Genomic DNA, 23,603 nt, shown 5'->3' with positions numbered 1-23,603 from the left:
TCTTTTAGAGCATGGCAAATTCTGAAAGTGAGGAATAAGTTAACAAACCGTGGAAAGTGAGACCACAGAAGGATCTTGTATTCTGACCACAGTATAAAATAAGACCTGACAATTTTTATGTCTTTAATTGACAAGTATTCAGTTCACTTCTAAAATGGATCATCTTTGCCCAATTTGAGGGTTATATAGACTAGAAAGAATAAGGGGGTGATAGTCAAAATATTTAACATTTATATGACATGGCCTGATTAATGAGATGAGATACCATATTATTGGGACAGGATCCCAAAGACCTTCTACAGGTCCAGATATTCTTTCTTGAGTGACTGGACCGTGAGGAGGTGGGTGGGGGCTCAGAGAGGGGTCAGGTGGTTAGGAGTATGGGAGAAGCCCTAAGGAGGCTCATAGTAGCAACTGTTTATGAGCCAGTCTGGTAGTATTTTGATATTTGAGCAACTGGAACAGGTATACAGCTGCCTGTATGGAGCTGTGTAGAGTTGAACTAAGAAGTAGAGAATCCTGGGGTAATGCATTGCCATTAGAACTCATCGCTTTGAGTTTCTGACACTGCCATTAAATCACTGTATGATCTTGGATCAGTCAGTACTTGGGGGACTGTTTTTCTCTTATGAAAATATTGGGTAACAACTACTTTAGGTCCCCTTCTTAATAGTATATATTTTTCCATCCTAAAGATCTGCAAGTTCTATACATACAGTTATCTCTAAGTTTCTAGAAAGAATTGAGACTATAGTGTTTCATAAGGTTGGGTTCTGTCTTGCTCTGTGCTTTGTGGATAACATGATAATTGAACAGGGACGAAGCCTGCAGTAGCCGTAGATACACTGGGTTACCAGGAACACGACAAGAACAGTTCAATGTTTTTTTATAAGGGCAGTTTAAAATATTTTCAGAAGATTAAGAGTTTTCAGTGTTTCGAGAAAGTTATTGCCTAGTAGACAAATGTGGTAGTTGGCTACAGACACAAACCAAGTGTGCCTTTTGTCCCAGGTTGCCAAAGTCAGGCAAAGATAGATATTTTGGAATTTGTTGTTGTTGTTGTTTGTCTAGATCATAAAAGTTCCCTTGACTCATTTCACTTTTGTGTTCTTTGTTTATTGATAAAGTGTGTTTTTTTTACACTTGATGAAGGTAGTGAGATAGCGCCATTAGAATATTTAAGAACACATTTGTGAGCAGTGCCATGCCTACAGAGACTAAAGAAAATTCAAGTGACTTCAACCCCCACAAATTGTTTTAATTTGTTTGAATTGTTTGTTTTAATTTGTTTGAGTCAAAAGTTGCTTTCTAAGTTTATACCACATCTTACAAAGATTTGTTGTAAATATAAGGAAGTGCTCAATATAATTGTGAATCACTTGAATTTTCAGAAAAAGAAAAAAAGATATGGTTTCTGAAGCACATTCTGTGTTAGGAAACTCAGTGCTGAATAAGTACCTGCACATGTATTTCTTTCGGGTTCCTACACAACTGATCATTTAGTGAAATGAACTGGTTCTGTTTTAATATCCTGTTGCTTATTGTACCTGACAAACAGAAATGAGGAAAATGAAGAATTGACGATCTGGGGTCATTTTCTTGAAAGTTGCACATAAGTCCCATTTCTGCTTATTAGAATAAAAAAAAGATTTTCTGTAACAAATTAAGAATATGCATAACCTGTTATGACATAGTCATAAGCATATAATAATATGGTCTAGAATTACAGTACTCTCTCGAAGTACATCATATTCAAAATTCATTGGATATGTCTTAGAGACATCTGTTGTAATTACAGGAACATGGTTTCTAATTCATTTAATTCCCTTTCCTACCTAAACTGTACATATAAGTGAATTTTAAGAGACTGTATAAATAAATTTTTAATTACAAAATGATGTTATACAATACATTATTAATAATAACCAACAATGCATAATGTTTATGCATGAGTCCATTGGAAAGACAAGCTAATGTATGTCAGTTCTAAAAGAATGCACTAATTTGTCCTGAATTTGTGAATGAAGTTGAATCCATGATGCAAGCCAATGAGTGCAATAACACAGAATGGTTCTGCATGCTATTTTGCAGTCAAGAAACATCTTGTACCTATGGCATTTAAGAAGTATTTAAGATTTGTTCATCACATGTGATCAAGATCTGATTTTTCAGCGAGCCATGCGGTAGGGAAATTTGGAACAAGACCATTGAGTTGACAATACTAGCTTTTTCCCAGACAGGTGCAGAATAAAATGGTCTAGAGCATCCAAGAAATGTGTACAGTCCTTACATTTCAGCACATGAAAATCACAGGCTCATTGTCATGAAGTTTCCCCTGAGGGCCAAAAGGTCTGCCTGAATGTGGTCCCTTTGTGGCACTAACGATAACAGATTTCTGAAATCTCCATGGCCAGCTCCAGACACTCGCTGGTCTCATGACATTCAAAAAGGCTGCAGTCAATGTCACAGTTGCAGTTGCAGTCATTCCGGGAGTGGCTTTCATCTGAGGTGTGATGGTACCTGTGAGAGGGGCAGCAAACATTGATACACACAGTTTCACACGTGTCCGGGAGCATCAGGAGACAATCCAAAAACTGGCAGAACAAACAGGCGAGGATAAGGGAGGCGCAGTCCTCTGTTGAAAGAAGAAAGAAAGACAATTATATGTGGCTCATCTGGGGACGCAGATGCAGGGCAAGCATGTGCAGTGGTGTGCTTGATAACTTTATAGCCGACTCTTAATTATTTATCCGTATTGGGGGTGATGTACACCGTTATTTTCTCAAGTGCTCCCACCCCCGTCCAGTACTCACTCTAGTTAAGTAATTGCTTTATTAACTTCCTGAGCATTTCCTATTGATTCCACATAATCTGGTTATTTAAAGTGCTGTCCCTTTTCTAAACTCCTGTATTTACATTGTGTATAGAGGTGCTGGGAAGCTGCACAATTAGCTACCTCTCTTGAAACCTTGCAGTGGTCTGAAAAATAGCAAGTCCTCCCCAAGTGCTGGGAGCTTTCAGGAGCAATTAGATTTGGGGACAAGGAGAGACCATCCACATTTCTGGCTTCTCGTCACAAGGCTTTTTTATTTGTTTGATGTGGATTCCAGTAAATCTGCCACACCCATATTCAATGCCAGTGAAAAGCACATTTCAAAACCTAACAGAAATTACTTTTTAAATAATCGTAGTTGTTTGTGGTAGTCTATTATTTGTAAGCCCTCTCTCATTTTTCCTCCAGTTATGTAAAGCCTTGATTTTATATAGTTAAATGAAATATATCATCATTATACACCTAAAATGATATAAATCTTATCAATCCTCTGTAAGAAAACTGTTTTAGAAATTTGCTATGCAGGCTTGTAAAAATATGAAAAGTATCTCTAAGGCATTGAAGGTAATTGGTAATTCTAGCCAAGCAGCTGTGATGGGTTATGGATTATTATTATTATTATTATTTTTGGTTTGTTTCTATAAAAGGAATTAGTTAGAAGATGCAGCAGCTCTTTTGTTGAAATTATAACTTCTTTCCTTTTCTTTCTTCATCTCTTCATCCTTCCTCCTTCCCTCCCTCCTTCCTTCTTTTTTTTTTTTTAGTTAAGAAAATCTCAAAAACTTGTAAGGGTTTTGAAAAAGGGTAGGTAACTGTTCATGTGATATATCATCTAATTAATTAAAATCAGTATACTGAAGACTGCTAATGGTTGAAAGTAACTAATTTTAGTGTGAATTGGGGGAAATTCCCCTCTCCTAATGGGCGTATCAATCAGTTAACATTATTAGACTTTTGTAATCTATTTTTCCTCCATTAATAATGTTAGTAATCTTTGGTTTTCAGACTTCAGTTGACTGACTACACAAGCCTGCAAATTCTGCTCTCTGCATCATCTGCCAGTGCTGTCTAAATGTTTTTAGGTCCCCATTCACTGACTTCTTAAGAATGTCTTACGGAAAACTTTTTTCTGCTATTCATAACAGAACTGCTGTTCCGTTTCACAACACTGCTTAGTGTTTAAGAGAAGGGAGAACATGGAAATTCTCTGAAAGGGAACAAATATTTTAAATAAACTTATTCTAATTTATTTAAAAATATATATACATATATAAAGGTCTCAAATGAGTTCTGCATATAGGTAAACAAAAATCTTCCTTCATCCCTCAGTCCCTCTGCCCTTCTCCCCAGCCTCTCACCCTCTGATTCTTTCTTCTCAGTAATACAGAGTGATAAAGAACCATGCCATAACTTTTATGACCACTTTAATTGCTATATATTGTTGCAGGTGCTGTGGCCATTACTCAGTATTTATAGTTTAGGTGGCCTATTTCATAATACGTCTATGGTGTGTGTACTCATCTCTTCGCCAGACAGGGTATATTTTTATTCCCTCAGAGCCAGCTTCTATCATGTGGCCAACTCACCTATATCTCATAAGTCACTACAAATCACCCACAAAAATTCAGAAGTGAGTGAATGCCGTTCATAGACTCTAATCTCAGTATGCATTTCTGAAGAGGGAGTGTTGGTGGTCAAAGATCTTGGGCATAAAGCCTCATCCCTTTTTTTTAATGCCAAGACTGCTGTTCTAGCAGCCCCTAGCAAAGAAGAGGCTCTCAGGAGAAAATATTCCAAGCAAATGCTCCATGATCTCTTAGACTGGAGAATCAGAGACTTACTTAGGTCTGTGACCATATAAAAATAATTTACCCACCAGATCCTGTCATTTTTAAGTATTACAAGACTGAAAGTTTGGCTTAGAAATAAGTCAGGTTGGGTGCAGGGTGTCCTCTGGGGATGGGAGCTGGTATTTCCTATCAGAGTATGAAAACCTGTTTGTGAAATGGCCTTGTAATTTCCTGTGGGTATATAACTGTTTGGTTTGAATCCTCTTGCCAACATCTCCTCAAGTTGTCAGACCCTGGAGGTCTCTGCTTCTGATGTACACCATAGATTTTATGTATAATATTATATATATCATACTATATATATATATATTGATCTAATCCTTTGGTCAAGTTGGCATTTGTTTCCTTCCTTGCCTCTATCTTGCACTTGAGAATAGAGCCCATTATTCTTTTTCTGTTTATAAGTCAGTCCTTTTTATTTGGTTATAAAAGCAGAGCCTCTAGCCCAGAAAAACATGGCAACATTAATGAATTGAAAACAGATTTTTCCCCCACTTTCAAGTGTGTTCCACACAGTTCCTAAAAGACGTATTAAATAATTCTGCATGATCAGGGGAAACTGTTTTGCATGTGGTCCATTTTTGTTTGCACAAAAGTAGAGTAAGCAGTTCAGGGGAAAATTCTCAACTGTTTGAAAAGAGAATTGGACTTTCCATTCTCCTGAATGGGTATATTTTCCTTTGCCTGCCGTATTCCTTGGGACTTTAATGTTGCATAAACTTGATGTTCCATAGCCTATCATTAGCACTCCTCTTGGCCCATCTAAAACATCATGCCATCGTGCCCAGCATCCATCCAGCTGCCTGTGTCTCATCTCTTCCGCACTGTCTTCAGAACATCTCTCACTTACCAAGGCCACATTGCATCATGGGGCTCCCTCTTTCCCACATTCCACAAACCTGTCTCTTCCATAATTTTATCTTGTGAATGGCTCCTGAACACACATATGGATTGCCTCAAAGCTGCAACTCATTCCTGTCATTTTTCTTTTCCTCATCATGCTCTCCCCAACCAATTCTCTCCTGAGTTTCACTGGTTCTGTTGCAGATTCCTATTTTAAACTCGTCAGCCTCTGTCCACTGTCTTAGCTGTGGCCACCATCAGGTCCCTGGAAACAGCCTCCTGTCCAGGACACTGCTTCCACATGAGCCCATCTCAAATTCTTCATTAGCCCCTGTGATATTTAAAATCATAAATTAGAACATCTCACTCTCCCTTTAGAATCAGGTCCTAAATCCTTAACCTCAGGCTACAAAGCTCTCTGCTTTGAATTTTCTCTTTGGTTTTATCTTTTTCCAAATGCCCTTCTCTCTGTGGCTTCTGCTAGTGCCTTCTGTTTTGTCTACTAATAGTTACTAGTGGCCGAAGAGCTAATGTCCGAGCTGCTGATCTACTGGAGACCAGGAGGGAACAAAAGAAGAGGTGGCAGAGCTTTCCTATTATTGCTAATTTCCTCACTTGGCTTTTCAGTTGTCTTCATACCTTTGTAACACATTCCTTATGTATTAAATTCCTTTAGTTGAACTACCTGACATCACAGCATAGTCTCCTCATGTTGCTGTCAGGATACCCATCTCATTTCTCACTTCTTCCTTCCTTAAACCTGAGTTAAAGGAGATCTGAGACCTTCAGGCCGTTCAGGCGAATGTGGTATTTGCCTTTGAGCAAGAAGCCATGACAAAAACCCTCTTAGGGTGCTTTTATTTCCTCTTTGCTTCCACCCACAGGGTGCATGGAGGATGTGAAGACTGTGAAGTGCTAAGTGATACTCTTATGACCCTGAAGGACTATTGCAGCCTCTGGACCATTCCAAGTGTAATTAGAATATTGGCTATTTAAGGGGCAGAATCTGTTTCTGTTTTGTATATACATTCATCTGTATTACTTTTAGGTCCCACATATAAAGTTTGTCTTTCTCTGCCTGACTTATTTCACTAAGCATAATATTCTGTAGGTCCATCTAAGTTGTTGTAAGTGCCAGTACTTCATTCTTTTTTATGATTGAGTAGTATTCCATTGTGGAGAAGGCAATGGCAACCCACTCCAGTACTCTTGCCTGGAAGATCCCATGGGTAGAGGAGCCTGGTAGGCTGCAGTCCATGGGGTCGCAAAGAGTCGGACACGACTGAGCGACTTCACTTTCACTTTTCACTTTCATGCATTGGAGAGGGAAATGGCAACCCACTCCAGTATTCTTGCCTGGAGAATCCCAGGGACGGGGGAGCCTGGTGATCTACTGTCTATGGGGTCGCATAGAGTCGGACACGACTGAAGCGACTTAGCAGCAGCAGCAGCAGCAGTATCCCATTGTATATGTACACCATATCTTAATGTGGTTGCTAAAGGGGAGATAGAAAGTGGGGGCAAATTAGGGGTATGGGCTTCACAGACACAAACTACAGTATATAAAATAGGTAAGCAACAAGGATATACTGAACAGCACAGGAAATTATACCTGTTATTTTGTTATATCCTATAGTAGAGTATAATCTGCAAGAATACTGAATCACTATGCTCTATACTTGAAGCTAACACAGTCTTGGAAATCAAGCATACTTCAATTTTAAAGAGGCAGGGAACTCCCCTCATGGTCCAGTTGTTAAGATTCTGCACTTCCAATGCAGGGGGCACAGGTTTGATCCCTGGTCAGGGAACTTAGGATCCCACGTGCTTCACCACACAGCCACAAAATAAAAAAAATAAATATGGGGGAAAGGAGAGGCAGAATCTGCCTTATTAGAATGGATCACATTTAGTTATAATGTGAAGGTAACAGTGCAGAGGAATTTCCACTAGTGTGCCCGAGGTCAGTCCTTCACTCACGGTCCTGTCATCTCTGAGTTTGCCCTTCCAGCTGTCATTGTTCTGGCCACCACCATGTCTGGGATGAGGAGGAGGGCGGAACTAGCGGTTGCTGTAGCTGCCCTCTGTGGTCCCTCTCACACTTCTCAACTCCAGAAGCATACCTCCTGCATCTTTGGGAATCATTTTCCAAAGTGGCAAGAACACGGTTTAAAAAAATACAGATTAAAAAAAAAAAATCCTATCCTCTTCTCCCAAAACAAAATGAAAAACAAAAACAAAAGACAAGATGAACCTCATCCAAACCCCATATTCTGGTACATTATGGTTAATGTTCTGTCACCGAGAGAATTTGGTATTAATAACAAGATTCATGACATGGTGGCTCCAACTGGTTACTGGAAGTTTTTGGTTCAAAAGTATAAAAATTGGTTCCCACTCCCCCAACATTAAGTTCTTCAAAAAAGTCTGTAATGCAGAGTGGAAACAGATAAAGTGTGACTGCCTTTCTCTAGCTGGGGTATCATCCCTGATTTTATCAATTTTAATAGCTACTTAAATATGTCAGGATCTATTTAAGTTCAGACAAGCACAACTAACATTCAAGGTAGTTCTTTAGAACTAGAATGACTAGATTTGGGTGATACTTAGTAAATTTGTGCTTATGTTTTTTTCTGAGCAAATGAACTGAAATAATTATAAAATTGAAACATTTTATAAGGTGACACTATTGCATTTAATTGTATGAAATTTACAGTGTAGAAAATGTAATCATTTTATTCAGTAGTCCATGGTGTAATTAAGACTGTTCTTTTGAGGTGTCTTATATTTATGATCTTCCTCTTCCACTTGGATGAGACACCTCAGATTCAAAATTATACATCCATTAGGTATATTCTCAGGATTCTTTTTAAGGAGCCTGTTTTCTCATAGCATGTATATCCCTGGTTTTATCATCCACCGGGATGCTTTTATAGTCAGAACATAGAAGCAGAAGCACAGACAGTGCTCTGGACTTCTCCCCTTTTCTTCTGGAGTGGGACCACACAGGATGAGCCATGATTTAATAATAATGTCGCAGCACATAGTGTGTGATGTGCAGTAAAGATCCTTCTTAAATTCCCATCAGAGCACACACCATGAACTGTGCTAATGGATGTAGCACATTTTACAAAATCTGCATGTGTGAGGCTTCTCCATCCTTATTTTAAGTGGGGCAATGTATATAAATAATAGATATTAGCAATTAAGCATCCATTCCTATGCACTCATTTATATATTTGAAAATAAATTAACCACAAACTACATGAAAGTGGATGCAATCTTCTCTTTTCCCTTCTGTTTCCCCTGCTGTTCCTGAAAGATATTTCTGTATTTATCTCAGTATGAACAATGACCCCAGCTCTCAATTTCTGCATCCTTAAATTAATTACTATCAAAATTTCCTAAAATGAAGTGAATCTGATTTAACTGTTTTAGTTCCTTGATGTTTGCTATCTAGGATAATAAGAGTTTCTTCACACTGTTTGTGGGCCCTTGCCTGGAGGTTTTACTCTCTCCTTTAACCAGATACCAAAAGTGTTTACCTTGGTAGGGAGATTCTTTTTTTTTTTTTTTTACAACTAGGGAAATGAAGGGTAAGCTATTACCTAGGTTGTTAGCTTAATATTGGAATTTCCTGGACCAGAGTAGCCTTGGTCCAGGCCTTAACAAGACAGTCTAATTCAGTGGTCTTCATGAATCTCCTTTGCTCTTTTGTAGAGTGAATAGTTGTTTTTTTCCTACATGAGACACCAGAGTGGAGTTGCTGTTTTAATAGAATAGTCATTTGGGTCTTCCCTGAGAATACAAGGGTTCAGGCAACATGCTGACTGCATTGTCCGTCTCATTCTGCCAAGATACCTGGTAAGACAGGTCAGAGTGGTTCTGTTGTACGTGTGTGTGTGTGTGGATACATATAATGGGAATTCCTGATTCTGGAATCATTACAAGAGCTGTGTAACCCTGACATGATTTGACAAAACTCTTTACTGTCACAATGCTGAGAACTCTGTTGTATTGCCTGTCTTCTTGATTAGCATCAGGCTCTAACAAAACCAGAAATATGGACATCATCTTGACACAAGGTCATAACCTGGCAGTCTACAGGCCAAAGTTAGCCAAAATCCATGTCTTGTTGTGAGTATCTGGGGCTTTATAAAGGAAGTTGGCAACATCATAAGTGTTACCAACACTTACAAATTGAGAGGTTGCATGTAACATTCTAGGTCTGGCGACTCTGAACCTCTTTTTCCTTCTGGCAACACTTGGTTGGAGCTGAGTAGAGGTAGCGCTCTTCACCTTGCCATGATACTGACCAGTCCCTATTGTTTACCTCCAGGCTTCATTATTCGCATTATGACCTGGCAGCTGCAGGTGGCTGTGTCTGTAGCTTCTGGTCTAAAGCATCCATGACAGCATTTTCACAAGATCATATATAACATGTATTAGAAATCTTTTCCTTACTTTTTAAACCCATAATCATAATAAAAGCAAAAATTAGACACTTATTATGTGATAGACTTTGTCCTGGATGTTTTACCCATGCTATTTCATTTGATCTTCAAAACACCGTATGGTGTGTTACTAGCACGATTATATAACTGAAAGTCTGAGAGTCATAGGTGGTAAAACTTTTATCCAGTTTTATACAGTGAATAAATTTGAGTCAGGAATTAAGCTGATGTGATTTCAAAGTTCCTGTTATACAGAGTTCATTTCATTTTTTGTCTTATTTTGAAAGGCAAATATGAATTTAAATATAGACCAGAAACTATACCCTGTTATGTTTTCCTTTGAGAAACTTTGAGTTTTCCTTAAATGCAAATATCAATATGGAATATTATAAAGCTCTTGAATGATTTGCATCTTCTGTAAAGGTCACTGCAAAGTTAGCCTGACTAAAATTCCATATGTCTTAGTCTGAAGTCCATTACTTTGAAGTTGACTATGCTGATCATTTAACATCAGCTCAGTTTGAAATTGGTTTTGCAAATGAAACATGCCTCTTATGTTATACATCGAGATGGTTTGGTGTAGCTTTACACTGATTCAAATGCCTAGGAGGTAGTGTTACCAGAGGAACCAACCTTTTCCCACAAGCTGCTGATATCAGCATCCTTATAGTTAAAGAAGTCTATTTTTACACTTTTTCAACTTTTTGATACTATTCCACTCTGCCTTCTTCTCCTCTCAGTCCTCTCAGTCTAGACTCAAAGGTTGAATAGTTCCAGATCCAAGAAGAGAAAAAAATTGGCCATTTTTAAAATTTACTTCAGCGCTCCATAGCAAGGATGATTATACCTCACTCGAGCTATTTAAAACACTTTGCCTCAGACTCCCACCTTTGAGAGCAAACAACCTGCCAAGCACCTCATAATTGCAAGGTGACCTTGACATGTGTCATTCACCAGAGTTTTCAAATCAAAGTCTTCCTGTTTAATATTCATAAAGACTTTTTCTTTTTCCCCTAACAGCATATGTGATGATTTTCCAGGGGCCGGGAGTTGGGGAGCTTTATTTAGAGATGGGTTGATTGTGAGAAACATACCATCAGTGTCTCTCGGATGAACTGAAGTATCAGTTTGGAGGTAGGAAAATTTCGTCTGCCTTTCTTCAAGGGAGGACAGTGATATGCTGGATTCTGACAGTTTTTTCTCACTGGGGGTTTCCTTGGCTGGTCCATCTGTGATATTGAATTCTGATACTGAATTTATAACGATAGCATTAATGGCTTTCTCGTCTGCCTGCTTTTCATTTGTGAGTTGCACATCTAGATGAAAAAAGAAAACACACATACAGAGACCTGCTGTAGTTGACATGACCTAGAGATCCAAAAATGGATGTTTGCAGACAAATTCCCATGCTAGACTTTTATAAGATTAAAATATTATTTGAAAGTATGAAACATTACTGAATAGGATTATTTTGAATGAAAATATATGTAAGAATAAAAGTACAATAATTATAAAATTTAAAACACATTGCAACTTTCACATTTCATGGTAATCTGTAACACTAGTTTCCATGGTGGTCTTTGTAGTAATGGGTGGGAGAAGCAAGGCATTCATTCACTGTAATTAACAAAAATCTCATAAAATGTTGTCAGCTTATTGTCATAATGTGTTGTGGATCTCAGAAGTAGTATTGGGTTAGCCAAAAGTTGGTTTGGGTTTTTATCTAACATCTCATTGAGAAACCTGAACCAGACTTTTTGGCCAATAAAAGGATTTTTAAATGCTGGACAGTACTGTTTAATAGTGTGTATGGTCTCAATCAAGTTGTTGCATTTCTGTGTCTTTACAGACCTCAGTTTCCTTCCCTGTATAAGAAACGGGGTCACACATAACTAGCCTATAAGCTCATTTCTGTGTCTGTGCTTGAAGACTCTTTAGTTGCCAGTCTTTTCTCTGCTTTGCCATTTGTTAGGTCCTTATAAAGGTGATAGTCTTTGTGGCGTTGAGGGTGTGCTTCCTGGGGAGCAGGCTTTTATTTCCATATAACAACCTGGCAGGGAACATCTAGCAAGGTCTTTGAGATTCTGGTTTGGAGAGGCACAGGGAAGACTGAGAAAACCTAGATGCTTCGACTGTTTCCCAACTCCCATGTTTGTCTACTGATTCCCGCATGATACCTGAGGGTGTTAACACGGGGCTGGGCCCTCAGAATTCAGTGCTGCCTGACTGGGGTTTCCCTGGTGGTTCAGACACTAAAGAATCTGCCTGCAATGCGGGAGACCCAGGGCCAGTCCCTGGGTCAGGAAGATCCCCTGGAGAAGGGAATAGCAATCCATTCCAGTATTCTTGCCTGGAGAATTCCATGGACAGAGAAGCCTGGTGGGCTACAATCCATGGGGTCACAGAGAGTCAGACATGACTGAGTGACTAACACAACAACAACAGAGGTATGGTCACTGGCTTTTAGAAATGTCGAACAAAAGAAAAAAAAAAAGAAATGTCGAACAAATCAGCAACGCAGTAAAACGTTGAGGAGCGTACAACAGAAGCATACCACAAAATCAGGTTAGAGAGAGAGACCAGACAGGGCAGTGGTGCAAACATATAGCTTACTTGCACCAGTGAAGTGATCCAGAGATGGAGAGAAGGGTTAACAGATGTGAAACACACATCCAAACTGATTCCCAGGGACTTCTCCAGACCTAAACAAGCCCCAGTCCTGGGGATCGGGCAGCACTATTGGGAAATAATGAAGATGCTTTCTGGAGAATTTCCTTTTCCATCACTAGCCCAGTCCCTGATTCAGTAATGCTCACTGAGTGACTGAGATCAATAAAAGAGTTGGCAACCTGGTTTAATTTTCCTGTGCTTAGGCAGCTCAGTGCGAGAAGTATCTTCTTGCCAACTCCATTTTCATGGTCCTTTAAGAAGTTGCTTCTTAGTTTGAAGCAGATGGAAATCTCTATTTGATCCTACCTGCTAGGACAGGGGTTCCTGGACCTATATACAGAGTAGAATCATCTTGGAAATCTTTTAAAACTTGGAAATATTTTAAAGATCAGGCACCCCCTCTACCCCTTTAACAGATTGGATTACAGTTCCTCAGAGATATTGGAAGCTCCCCAGGAGATTCCAACATGTGGACAAGTTTGGGAACCACTGCCATAGTGACCTTCTGCTTTTGAGAGTGGAAAAAGAAGAGAACAGGCTACTGATAGGTACATCAGTGATTTTCAGAAGCTAACTATGAAACAGTTGCTCTCCAAAGGCTCCTAACTGGTGTGAGAGCTGACAGTATTGCACACACAATTGTCTTCAGCCTTTTTTGTTTCTTTCTGAGCCTTTAAATAGACTTGACTTTCAGCAGTGCTTAATTTTTATTTTCTGTCTCTTATGCTCTTGGCTTTAAATCTCTTGAATTCAGTTTGGTTCACCTTAAAAGGGATTGGCAGAAACAGGGGTTCAGGAAAGCATTTATTGTTGATAGCATTTAATGTAATATCAACCTAGACAGCATATTAAAAACCAGAGACATCAATTTGACTACAAAGGTACATAGAGCCGAAGCTATGGTTTTTCTAGTGATCATATATGGATGTGAGAGTTGGACCATAAAAGAAGGCTAAGCACTGCAGAATGTATGCTTTCTAACCTCATTTTTAACTTTCCAACTCTCAAGAGAGGACTCTCGAGAGTCCGTTAGACAGCTAGGAGATCAAACTAGTCAATCCTAGAAGAAATCAACTCTGAATATTCATTGGAAGGATTGATACTGAAACTGAAGCTCCAATACTTTGGGCACCTGATGCAAAGAGCCGACTCACTGTAAAAGACTGTCATGCTGGGAAAAATTGATGGCAAGAGGAGGAGAGGTGACAGAGAATGAGTTAGTTGGAAAGCATCACAGACTCAATGGACATGAGTTTGAGCAGACTCGGGGGGATGGTGAAGGACAGGGAAGCCTGGTGTGCTGCAGTCCATGGGGTTGCAAAGAGTTAGATACAACTTAGCAACTGAATAACAGTAATAACAATGTAATATTGAATTGATAGAATTAGCTCAACAGATTGAGAAACTCTTGGATTCTAACTCAGGAGAGGTTCGTGGATTTAAGATAATGATGATAATGGTAAAAAAGAATATTTTTCTTGCTTGGATATCAAAGTGTCGACTAACCACCTATAATCACAAATAGTCATTCAAATTATGCTTTCAGTACTCTGAGAAGTACTGACATTTGGGGCCAGATAATTCTTTGTCACAGGGAAATTATAGAATGTTTAACAATATCCCAGTCTTCTCCCTACCTGATGCCAGCAACACCAATTGCCCCAGGATACAATAAACAAAAATGTCTGTGGATATTGCCAGATTTCCTCCAAGGGTTAAAATCACCCATTTTGAATACCAAACCACTGCCTTAAATGTGTGTGTGTGTGTGTGCGCGTACACACACACACACACACACACACAATTGTATACATTTTATGTCAAGTGTTCTGTGTTACCACTATGTACCTTATTTAAGCATCACAAAGACACTAGGAGGCAGTTTTTGTCAGCCTTCCAGAATACATGGGAAATGTATAAATTGGTACCCCAAGTTAACAGATGAATGAGTAAAACCAAAGCTTAGGAAGTTTATTTAGATAAGTTGCCTGAAGCTTCCTTGTTGGTAAATGATAGAGCTGGGGTTTGAACCCAGGCCGTTTGGATTCCAAAAACGTTGCTCTTATCCCTGTCTCTTTATATTACTCAGTATTTCCTCCAATTTGTTCTTAGCTTTTATCTCTCCTTCCTCACCACTGGAACTGCACATCAGCAAAACCCTTTTCACTCTAAATCCCTTGATGTGTCACCTACCAGAAATCAAGCCTTGCAAATAACATCACTTTGTAGACATACCTCTCCCTCAGCAAGTCTTTAAAAAGTAGGACTACCTTCTTGCACATTTAGGGAATCCTGCCTGTTTAGTTACAGCGTCTCTATCCTCAGGAAAAGCTGATAGATAACAAAGCTTGATGAGTATAGAGATTACAGCAGCTATTTACTTACAGAATTAATTAACAATCAGTGCAAATTATCACACATAGTCAGGCAGCATGTAATGTAAATTGCTTTTGCACAAAGTAATTCAGTAACAAAAAAAAAGTTGGATAGAGGTTACTGGAATGTAAGAACATGCGGAGAATACAGTATACAGCCAAGTGGTATATGATTCTCTTTTTAATTTCTCGACACTTTTAAGTATAGCATTTTGAATCTAAGTGGTGTGCTACATTAAGCAACCATTTGGAGACACTGGGCTTGTACTGAGAGAATTTTATAGAGAAGTTAAGCTGCCATTCATAAAGTTATTTTAATTCTATATCTGTTTATATTTTTATTTTTTTCCATTCCCCAGTGGGAACTATCTGTTACTCATTAGAAAATCATCTGACAAACACACATTTCAGAACCCAGTCTGTTCAACCCAGAATTCTGACATCTGAAATGAGTCACAATTTTGGGTGAATGTTACTGACATCTTCCGTCTTTTGTAGATGGAGTGCTAACAATGATTTCCCCAGATTCCTTCTTTTGTGGTGTTATTTGACTTTGTACCCAAAGTATTATAAAGTAACATAAGCTAAAAGGAGAAACACATAAAAAGTGGTATCACATCTTCTGCAGAGAAAACTATTTTGTAATTAAATAAGGAATTTGTGAAACTATATTTGGGATGTTATACATAGTTCTTGACATTAACTTAGAGAAAATAATTTTTTTCAACAGGAAAAAGATCACAAAAATTAGGGCAAAAATTGGAAGTTCATCTGTATTGTTGGGGAAAAATATTAGTGTATACTGAAAGTCAAGGAAATAGAAAATTTCTGTTTGGGTAGGAGTAATTGCAGAAGCAATGGGAATAAACGTGAGTAACAGGGAAGACAGACAGTTAATTAATTTTTTATTACCACTGAGCAAATGTTATTAATTTACTTCAATTAGCATTTATTGAGTACCTACATGCAATGGATGAATCAATGTGACAGGAGATATTAATTTATTTACTTGAAGTTTTTAAGGAAACATTTTAATGATTTTCATTTTTGCTCACTAACTGTGACTTTGAATTTTTGCATTGGTGCATCTTCAGAGTGTGTGTGTATATATATATGAATTCAAATTATGAATAAGTAGCATTACCCCCACCCTACCCCACAGACACTCCTCTGATTCATTCTTGTTTTTTTCTTCCCTTCCACTCCCCTTTCTCTGGGTTTACTTCTTTGACACATCTTTCATATCTCTGTTACTGGTTTCTTTTCCCCCCTTCCATTCCTTGCCAATATTCCTCAAACTTTGTCCTTTTAGTTCCTTGCTTTGTTCCTTTGTCTTAATTCACACTCACAACTCGTTTTCTTTGTGCAGTTGGTTACCAAATCTCTATGCAGTCAGTCAGCCAGGCACATAAACTGTGTGCCTGGATATGCTCGGGATTTCAGAGACTAAGAGCGAATAGTCTTGGTCCTCAAGAGACCCACAGTCATCACAAATTGCAGTCTTAGACATGCAGCTGACTATTGGATGTTTTATTTCCAAATTATTACAATTGTTTTATCTCTTTCTACTTGGCCTCTCATTCTTCTCCCTGAACTTGATATCCCTGGATATCCCTGAAGAATTCACAGTTTAATTTCTTTTCAAAGTATTATCCTTTTGCTGATTCCTTTTTTTTAAATTTATTTTTATTAGTTGGAGGCTAATTACTTTACAGTATTGTAGTGGTTTTTTGCCATACATTGACATGAATTAGCCATGGATTTACATGATTTCTTAAACTTAAAAGTATTCTTTGATTTGCTCCATCCCTCCACCTGGTGCAGTGGTAAAGAATCTGCCTGCCAACGTAGGAGGCGCAAGAGATGGGGGTTTGATCCCTGTGTTGGGAAGATTCCCCTGAAGTAGGAAATGGCACCCCCTCCAGTAATCTTGCCTGGAGAATTCCATGGAGAGAGGTACCTGGCGAACTACGGTCCATGGGGTTGCAAAGAGTGGGACATGACTAAGCAACTGAGCGCACACGCCACACACACACGCGCGTGTCCCTCTATCACATCATTTACCAGTTCTCATTTGTTCTTCCTTCTAAATGTCTCACAAGTCCATCTCTGTTTTTCACTTGGAAAACTACCAGTCAAGTTTAATCTTCTGTGCCCTTAATTCTGGATTCCAAGGCACACCTCAGAGAGATTGTTGGTTCTGTTGCAAAAGACGACAGTGAAACAATTATCGCAGTAAAGCAGGTCATGTGAATCTTTTGCTTTCTCAGCGCATATGAAAGCTATGTTTACATTATACTATAGTCTGTTAAGTGTGTAACAGCATTTTGTCTAAAAACACAAGGTACATACCTTACTTAAAAATACTTCATTGCTAAAAAATGCTAAGGATCCGTGAGTTCTAATCTTTTTGTCATAGTCACCTCAAAAAAGATCACTGATCACAGATTACCATAACAAATACAGTAAAAATGAAAAGTTTGAAGTCCTGTGAGAATACCCAGGTAAAGAACCTGCCTGCCACTATAGGAAGTGTGAGGCTCAGGTTCAGTCCCTGGGTTGGAAGATCCCCTGGAGGAGGGCACAGCAACCCCCTCCAGTATTTTTGCCTGGAGAACTCCATGGACAGCAGAGCCTGGTGGGCTACAGTCCATGGGGTACACAGAGTCGGACATGACTAAAGCAACCTAGCATGACTTAGCGCAGCGTGCGCTGTGAGAATTATTAAAATGTGACACAGGGGCTTAAAGTGAGAAGCTGCTGCTGTTGGAAGAAGGGACTCTGATAGAATTATTTGATGCAAAGTTGCCATAGACCAGCTTCCTTGGCAGCTCAGATGGTAAAGAATCTGCCTGCAATGCAAGAGACCCAGGTCCAATCCCTGGGTTGGGAAGATCCCCCTGGAGAAGGAAATGGCAACCCACTCCAGTATTCTTGCCTGGAGGATCCCATGGACGGAGGATCCTGGTGGGCCACAGTCCATGGATGGCAAAGAGCTGGACACGACTGAGCAACTAACACACTTTTCAACTTGTAAAAAATGCAGTATCTGTGAAGCACTATACAGCAAAGCAAAACAAAACAAGATTGGCCTGTATTTCAGTACCATTGATCTCAACTATAATAGCCATTCTCCCAAGACATCTTATACACTGTAATCAAAATGATATCATGAGCAGTATTTTCCTGATCATATTACTCATAAAAAAGCAAAATTAAGCACCTGCACATCATGCATACACACAACATGTCAGTAACTCTTTCTTTCCTATTCTCTTATTCTCAATGGCTTAACTCAGTTCTATTGACAAATTGCCTTTTGAAAAGAATTAGCTTGTTTTTAAGTTTTCCTTCTGAGCAATAAACTCCAGAAGTCTCTATGAAAATTATTAGATAAGACTTTAAGGAAGGATGATTTTCATTTCAATTCTGCACCAAAATTTTAAGGTGAGTGTACATTTCAAATATTTGGACTAGTTTTTAAAGCTGTGATGATGAATTATATTTTCCTTTGGATTTAAATTATCCTCTAACTTGGAATTTAGTACTGTGATTATCTGTAGTTGAAATCTGATCAAAACACAGAAGTGGCATCTGTAAGTATAAGTTACCAAGCCATTAACAAATAAGTATGATTAGTAAGCTGACACTGTACAGGTAAGAAAAAAAGTTTCTCCCATAGTGTGTAAAGTTTGTAAAGTTCACACAAAAGTCAGAAGTGATATCTTGTTGTTAGAATATATGAACTGTCTTCTCCACAGCTTGGTAGGTAATGACAGTACACAAAACAGAAAAAAGCATACATGATCACACATGGTGAAAAATTATTAGAAAGAGCTAGAATCATTTTCCTGATGTGTAGACCACTGTTTTTCTTAAACTGAGTTAAGTTTGAGATCTGATACTATGGCTAACGACAGAACAAAATGAGGACGATAAGGATTCCCTAGTAGTGACAAAAGTGTAATTAAAGGTAACTGATACTCAAAGAAGTTGTATTTTAAAAACACAAATTTTCTTTTTTCAAAGTCGAGTGGGATAGTTTACTCAAGGTGAGAGCTGAAGGCTTCCTAAGTATCTCACCTTTTGAGATGAATGGCAGTCAGTAATTCTTGGAATGTGCCATTGTTATATCATGTTAGATAGGACCACATAAAATCTTATGTTCATTACATTTGTTTTTTTCAGTTCAGTTTAGTCACTCAGTCATGCCTGACTCTTTTCGACCCCATAGACTGCAGTATGCCAGGCTTCCCAACTCCCATCACCAACTCCCAGAGTTTACTCAAACTTATGTCCATTGAGTCAGTGATGTCATCCAACCATCTCATGCTCTGTCGTCCCTGTCTCCTCCCGCCTTCTTTTTTTTTTTTTTTTCATTTTTTCTTTCTTTTTTTTTTATTTTTTTTTCCAGTGGGTTTTGTCATACATTGATATGAATCAGCCATGGATTTACATGTATTCCTCCCGCCTTCAATCTTTCCCAGCATCAGGGTCTTTTCCAATGAGTCAGTTCTTCACATTGGGTGGCCAAAGTACTGGAGTTTTTAATGTTTTTTAATGGGGGAGAAATAAATGAACTGAGTATATGGGATCTTCTTTTTCTTTAATTTTTCAGGTGCCAATTCTGGTTAGATGTCCTTTAAAGACATTCAGGGTTTTTTTTGTTTGTTTGTTTGTTTGTTTTTGTTTTTTTTAAGACTCAAGTAAAGCAGCAGTTTTATGTATTATTGTTTTGATTTGTCTTCTGTAGTGCTTCAAGTAAAACTGTCTCAAAAAATATTAGATGAAATGATTATCAAGGGCCATGAGAAGAGAACATGTTAAGCCTTTTCAATCAGCCTTAGTAAATCTCTCTTTTAAAGAGAGAAAAGGTGAGCAAGTATCATTTCTCCAGACATGATAGGACTGAATGTTTAAGGTGAAAAGGATTCAGGGGGAATCCTGAGAAAATTAAGAGAAATTTTAACATGGCACCGTCCTAGGTTTCCCTGCTGCCTGCAAAGCAACTTCAGTCTTGGGGGGCCGAAGTGGAATTTTTGGCCTAATGCTTGTAGATAATTACCTCTGTTTTCTGTTTGCCACTATACTTTGCACTGGTAGTCAGACATAGGCTAAGTGATATACTTTTATGCTCAATCCTAAACTGTAGCAAGAGAAATTTAGTCCTAGAATATGGTTGAATCTTCTTTCAACATGAAAACAGTTTGTAATTATGAGTCTCCATTTCATTTTTATCCAGTTACTTTCAGTTTAATGTTAGTATAAAGTGTCTCAAGAAATAAAGATTATGTTATCTTAGGGAAAGAATTGAATAAAGTTTTTATAGCTTGATGCACTTGGATTAGTAATAGGTTAAGAGCTCTGAAAAAATAAATGGAGCCAATCAGGCTATAAACTCATGTCTAATTGGTGTGGTATATACAGTTGATTTCTTCTCTTACTGTTTGTATTTAAATATAAATGTTAAAAATTAAATTATAATTATTCACAATTGTCTCTATTATGTTAAAGCCATCACAGTTTATCTTCCCAACTATTTGAATGTCACTGAAAGTCTCTTACTTGCATTGTCTCATTTGATGCTCACAACACTATTGCAAAGTATTATTATCACTATTATATGAATGAGGAAGTAGATTGAGGGTCAGAGATTTTAATGGTTTGCCCAAGATTACCCGACTGGTAAGGGGCAGAGCTAGTACTTGAACTTATGCCTTCTAATTCCTATGACAGTCAAACTTTATTTTCACAAATTACTTTATGAAACCAGGCACTCTGATACGAGATCAAGACACTTTTCTGAAGTATAACTTCTTTGCCCTTTGTGATTTTCCTCTCTAGGTGATCTTGCTGGTGTTTGATTAGGAAGCATGCTATGTGTTTGCCTAAAACCAGAATTCTTACAAATGATTGCATTTTCCAAACTTATCCCTCAAAGACAAATGCAAGTGTCATCTCATAGGTGAAGTTTCCTACAATACCCCCCACTCCAGCTGAAACTAATTGTTTCCTTTGGGAGTCCCCAGAGACCTGGGCTGGTATTCTCATTATATCCTATAGGTCTGTTTATTGTACAGTGGTTAATTTTGGATGTATTTCTCTTCCCCTTTCTGCTGTGAGTTCCTTGCAGAAAATGCACCTCCATTTGTCTTTGATTTTCCAGCGCCTAGCACCGTGTCTGGCAAAAAAACACGTGTTAAATTTCAGATGAATGATGAATTGACTGACAGATTGAATGTGGGGTGTCTCAACTTTCAGTTGACAATTGACTCATTTTCCCTGGTACAGGTTTTTCTGATCACATCTTCTATTGGCCTCTTATCCCACTCTCAATATGCCAGTTGATCCTGGTGAAAGTCTAAAAATTCTCTCTTTTGTGCTAAAATAATATTTATTTTTATTTTGATGTGAATGCAGCATTTACATTTGTGTCTATAAAACTGTGAAGAATACAAAAAGACAAGCAAAATAAAACCCCCTGTAATTCTGCCATTATTAACACATTTTATTTGTTTCATCAAAAGACAATGGAAATATCTGCTTTATATCTTTAGTGTATGTGTCTATATATACATCAGATTTATAATATGTAGTATGTATTAAATTTAGAATATCTATTAATGTAACTTTAATGTATTATGATATAATATATATGTATGTTGTATATATAATAATATATGTGTGTATACTGTATACGGTGCTTCCGTGTGTGTGTCACTCGCTCACTCTTCCAGAACTGTTGTTGGTGTTAGCTCATTTAATACTAGTAGTAGTAGTAGTGTTAGTTGCTCAGTCGAGTCCAACTCTCTGTGACCCCACGGACTGTAACCCACCAGGCTCCTCCGTCCATGGGATTCTCCAGGCAAGAATACTGGAGTGGGTCGCCATTCCCTTCTCCAGGGGATCTTCCCAACCCAGGGGTCGAACCTGGTCTTCTGCATTGCAAGCAGATGCTTTACCCTCCGAGTTACCATGGGGATGATACTAGTAGTACTTAACACTCATTTACTACTACTTATTTAAGTACTACTAGTATCATCCCCATTCTTTGGATGAAGACCAAAGAGCGCAGGGATGTAAAGTAACTTACCCAAGGTCAACTAACTAAAAGCAGTGGAACTGGGATTGAAATTGAGGCAGCGTGACTACAGATCTATGCTTCTTACCATCTTGCTATAGTCTCTGTCTAGATAGAGATTTAAAAAGAACATAAGCCTTGATCAACATCAACATTTTATTGCCTATATTATATATGTTACTGTTATATCATGAATATTTCTCTATATCCTAAAGATTATTTTAAAGCATACATCTCATCTCAGATGTTACCTCCTCAAAGAAGCCTTACCTGACACTAAATCTAAAGGAGTGGTTCTCAGTTGGGTCAGATTTTGCCACCCAGGGGACAGTTGGCAATGGTTGGAGACATGTTTTACTGTCATGATTGGGATGAGTGCTTTCAGTGACTAGCGGCCAGGGATACTGCTAAATAAACATCCTACAATGCACAGGAACCATCACACCCCTCCCCCAACAAAAAAAGCCTACACAAAGAATATGGTTTTCAATGTCAATAGTGCAGATCTTGAGAAATCCTTGTATGAAATAATCCCAGGCTCTCACCACCAGCAATTTCTATTACATCACTGTTTTATTATCTGCATAGTACTTTCTGTTTAGTTCAGTTCAGTCGCTCAGTTGTGCCTGACTCTTTGCGACTCCATGTACTGCAGCATGCCAAGCTTCCCTGTCTATCAGCAGCTCCTGGAGCCTACTCAAAATCATGTCCATTGAGTTGATGATGCCATCCAACCATCTGTTCCTCTGTCCCCTTCTCTTCCTGCCTTCAATCTTACCCATCATCAGGTCTTTTCCAATGAGTAAGTTCTTCGCATCAGGTGGCCAAAAGTATTGGAGTTTCAGCCTCAGCATCAGTCTTTCCAACAAATATTCAGGACTGTTTTCCTTTAGTATTGACTTGTTTGATCTCCTTGCAGTCCAAGGGACTCTCAAGAGTCTTCTCCAACACCACAGTTCAAAAACATCAATTCTTCAGCTCTCAGCTTTCTACTACTTTCTATTACTCTAAAAATATTTTGCATGTGTACTTATTTCCTTGATTATGTAGTATATGTCTCTTCTACCCTTGACTGAAATATCACCTTTATGAAAGCTTTGTCTGTCTGTATTAATTGCAGTCTCTTGAAAGGGTGCCTGGTACATAATAGGTACTTAATAAATAAGAACTCAAATAATGTATATCATTTCTTATGTGACATATCATAAAGCATTTAACAGTTCTACCATTCAATAAAAATGTAGATTCTTGACAATTTTTGCTATTATAAATATTCTTAAACATTTTCATGAATCTTTTCATATATCTATCTGTTTATATAGGTTGAAGTCATAAGTAGGGGCTTACTGAATTAATGGTTAAATTTCTAAAGCTTTTCATGTAATTTACTAATTGCCTTCCAAAAGGATCATGTCAATTTATACCCACACTGATAGTGATTGGGGGAAGTTTGCATACTTTTTTCTGGCTGACTCTAGGTTTTACCAATAAAATAAT

At 38.2% G+C, this 23,603-nt stretch overlaps 1 protein-coding gene across 1 annotated transcript in view; it reads right to left on the bottom strand.

Moving 5' to 3' along the window:
- Nucleotides 1–2,378: 2,378 nt before the first annotated feature.
- MDFIC2 (MyoD family inhibitor domain containing 2) overlaps nt 2,379–23,603 on the bottom strand; it is a 112,845-nt gene continuing 91,620 nt past the window's right edge. The window contains exons 4-5 of the mRNA XM_061129020.1: nt 11,075–11,296; nt 2,379–2,635 (exon numbers count right to left, since the gene is read on the bottom strand). Coding sequence (XP_060985003.1) covers nt 2,379–2,635; nt 11,075–11,296 — 479 coding nt within the window. The remainder of the gene's footprint in view (nt 2,636–11,074; nt 11,297–23,603) is intronic.

This window comes from Dama dama, chromosome 24 (assembly GCF_033118175.1).
Source record: "Dama dama isolate Ldn47 chromosome 24, ASM3311817v1, whole genome shotgun sequence".
NCBI classification, from domain to species: Eukaryota; Metazoa; Chordata; class Mammalia; order Artiodactyla; family Cervidae; genus Dama; species Dama dama.
This window is presented reverse-complemented; position numbering and strand designations above follow the sequence as displayed.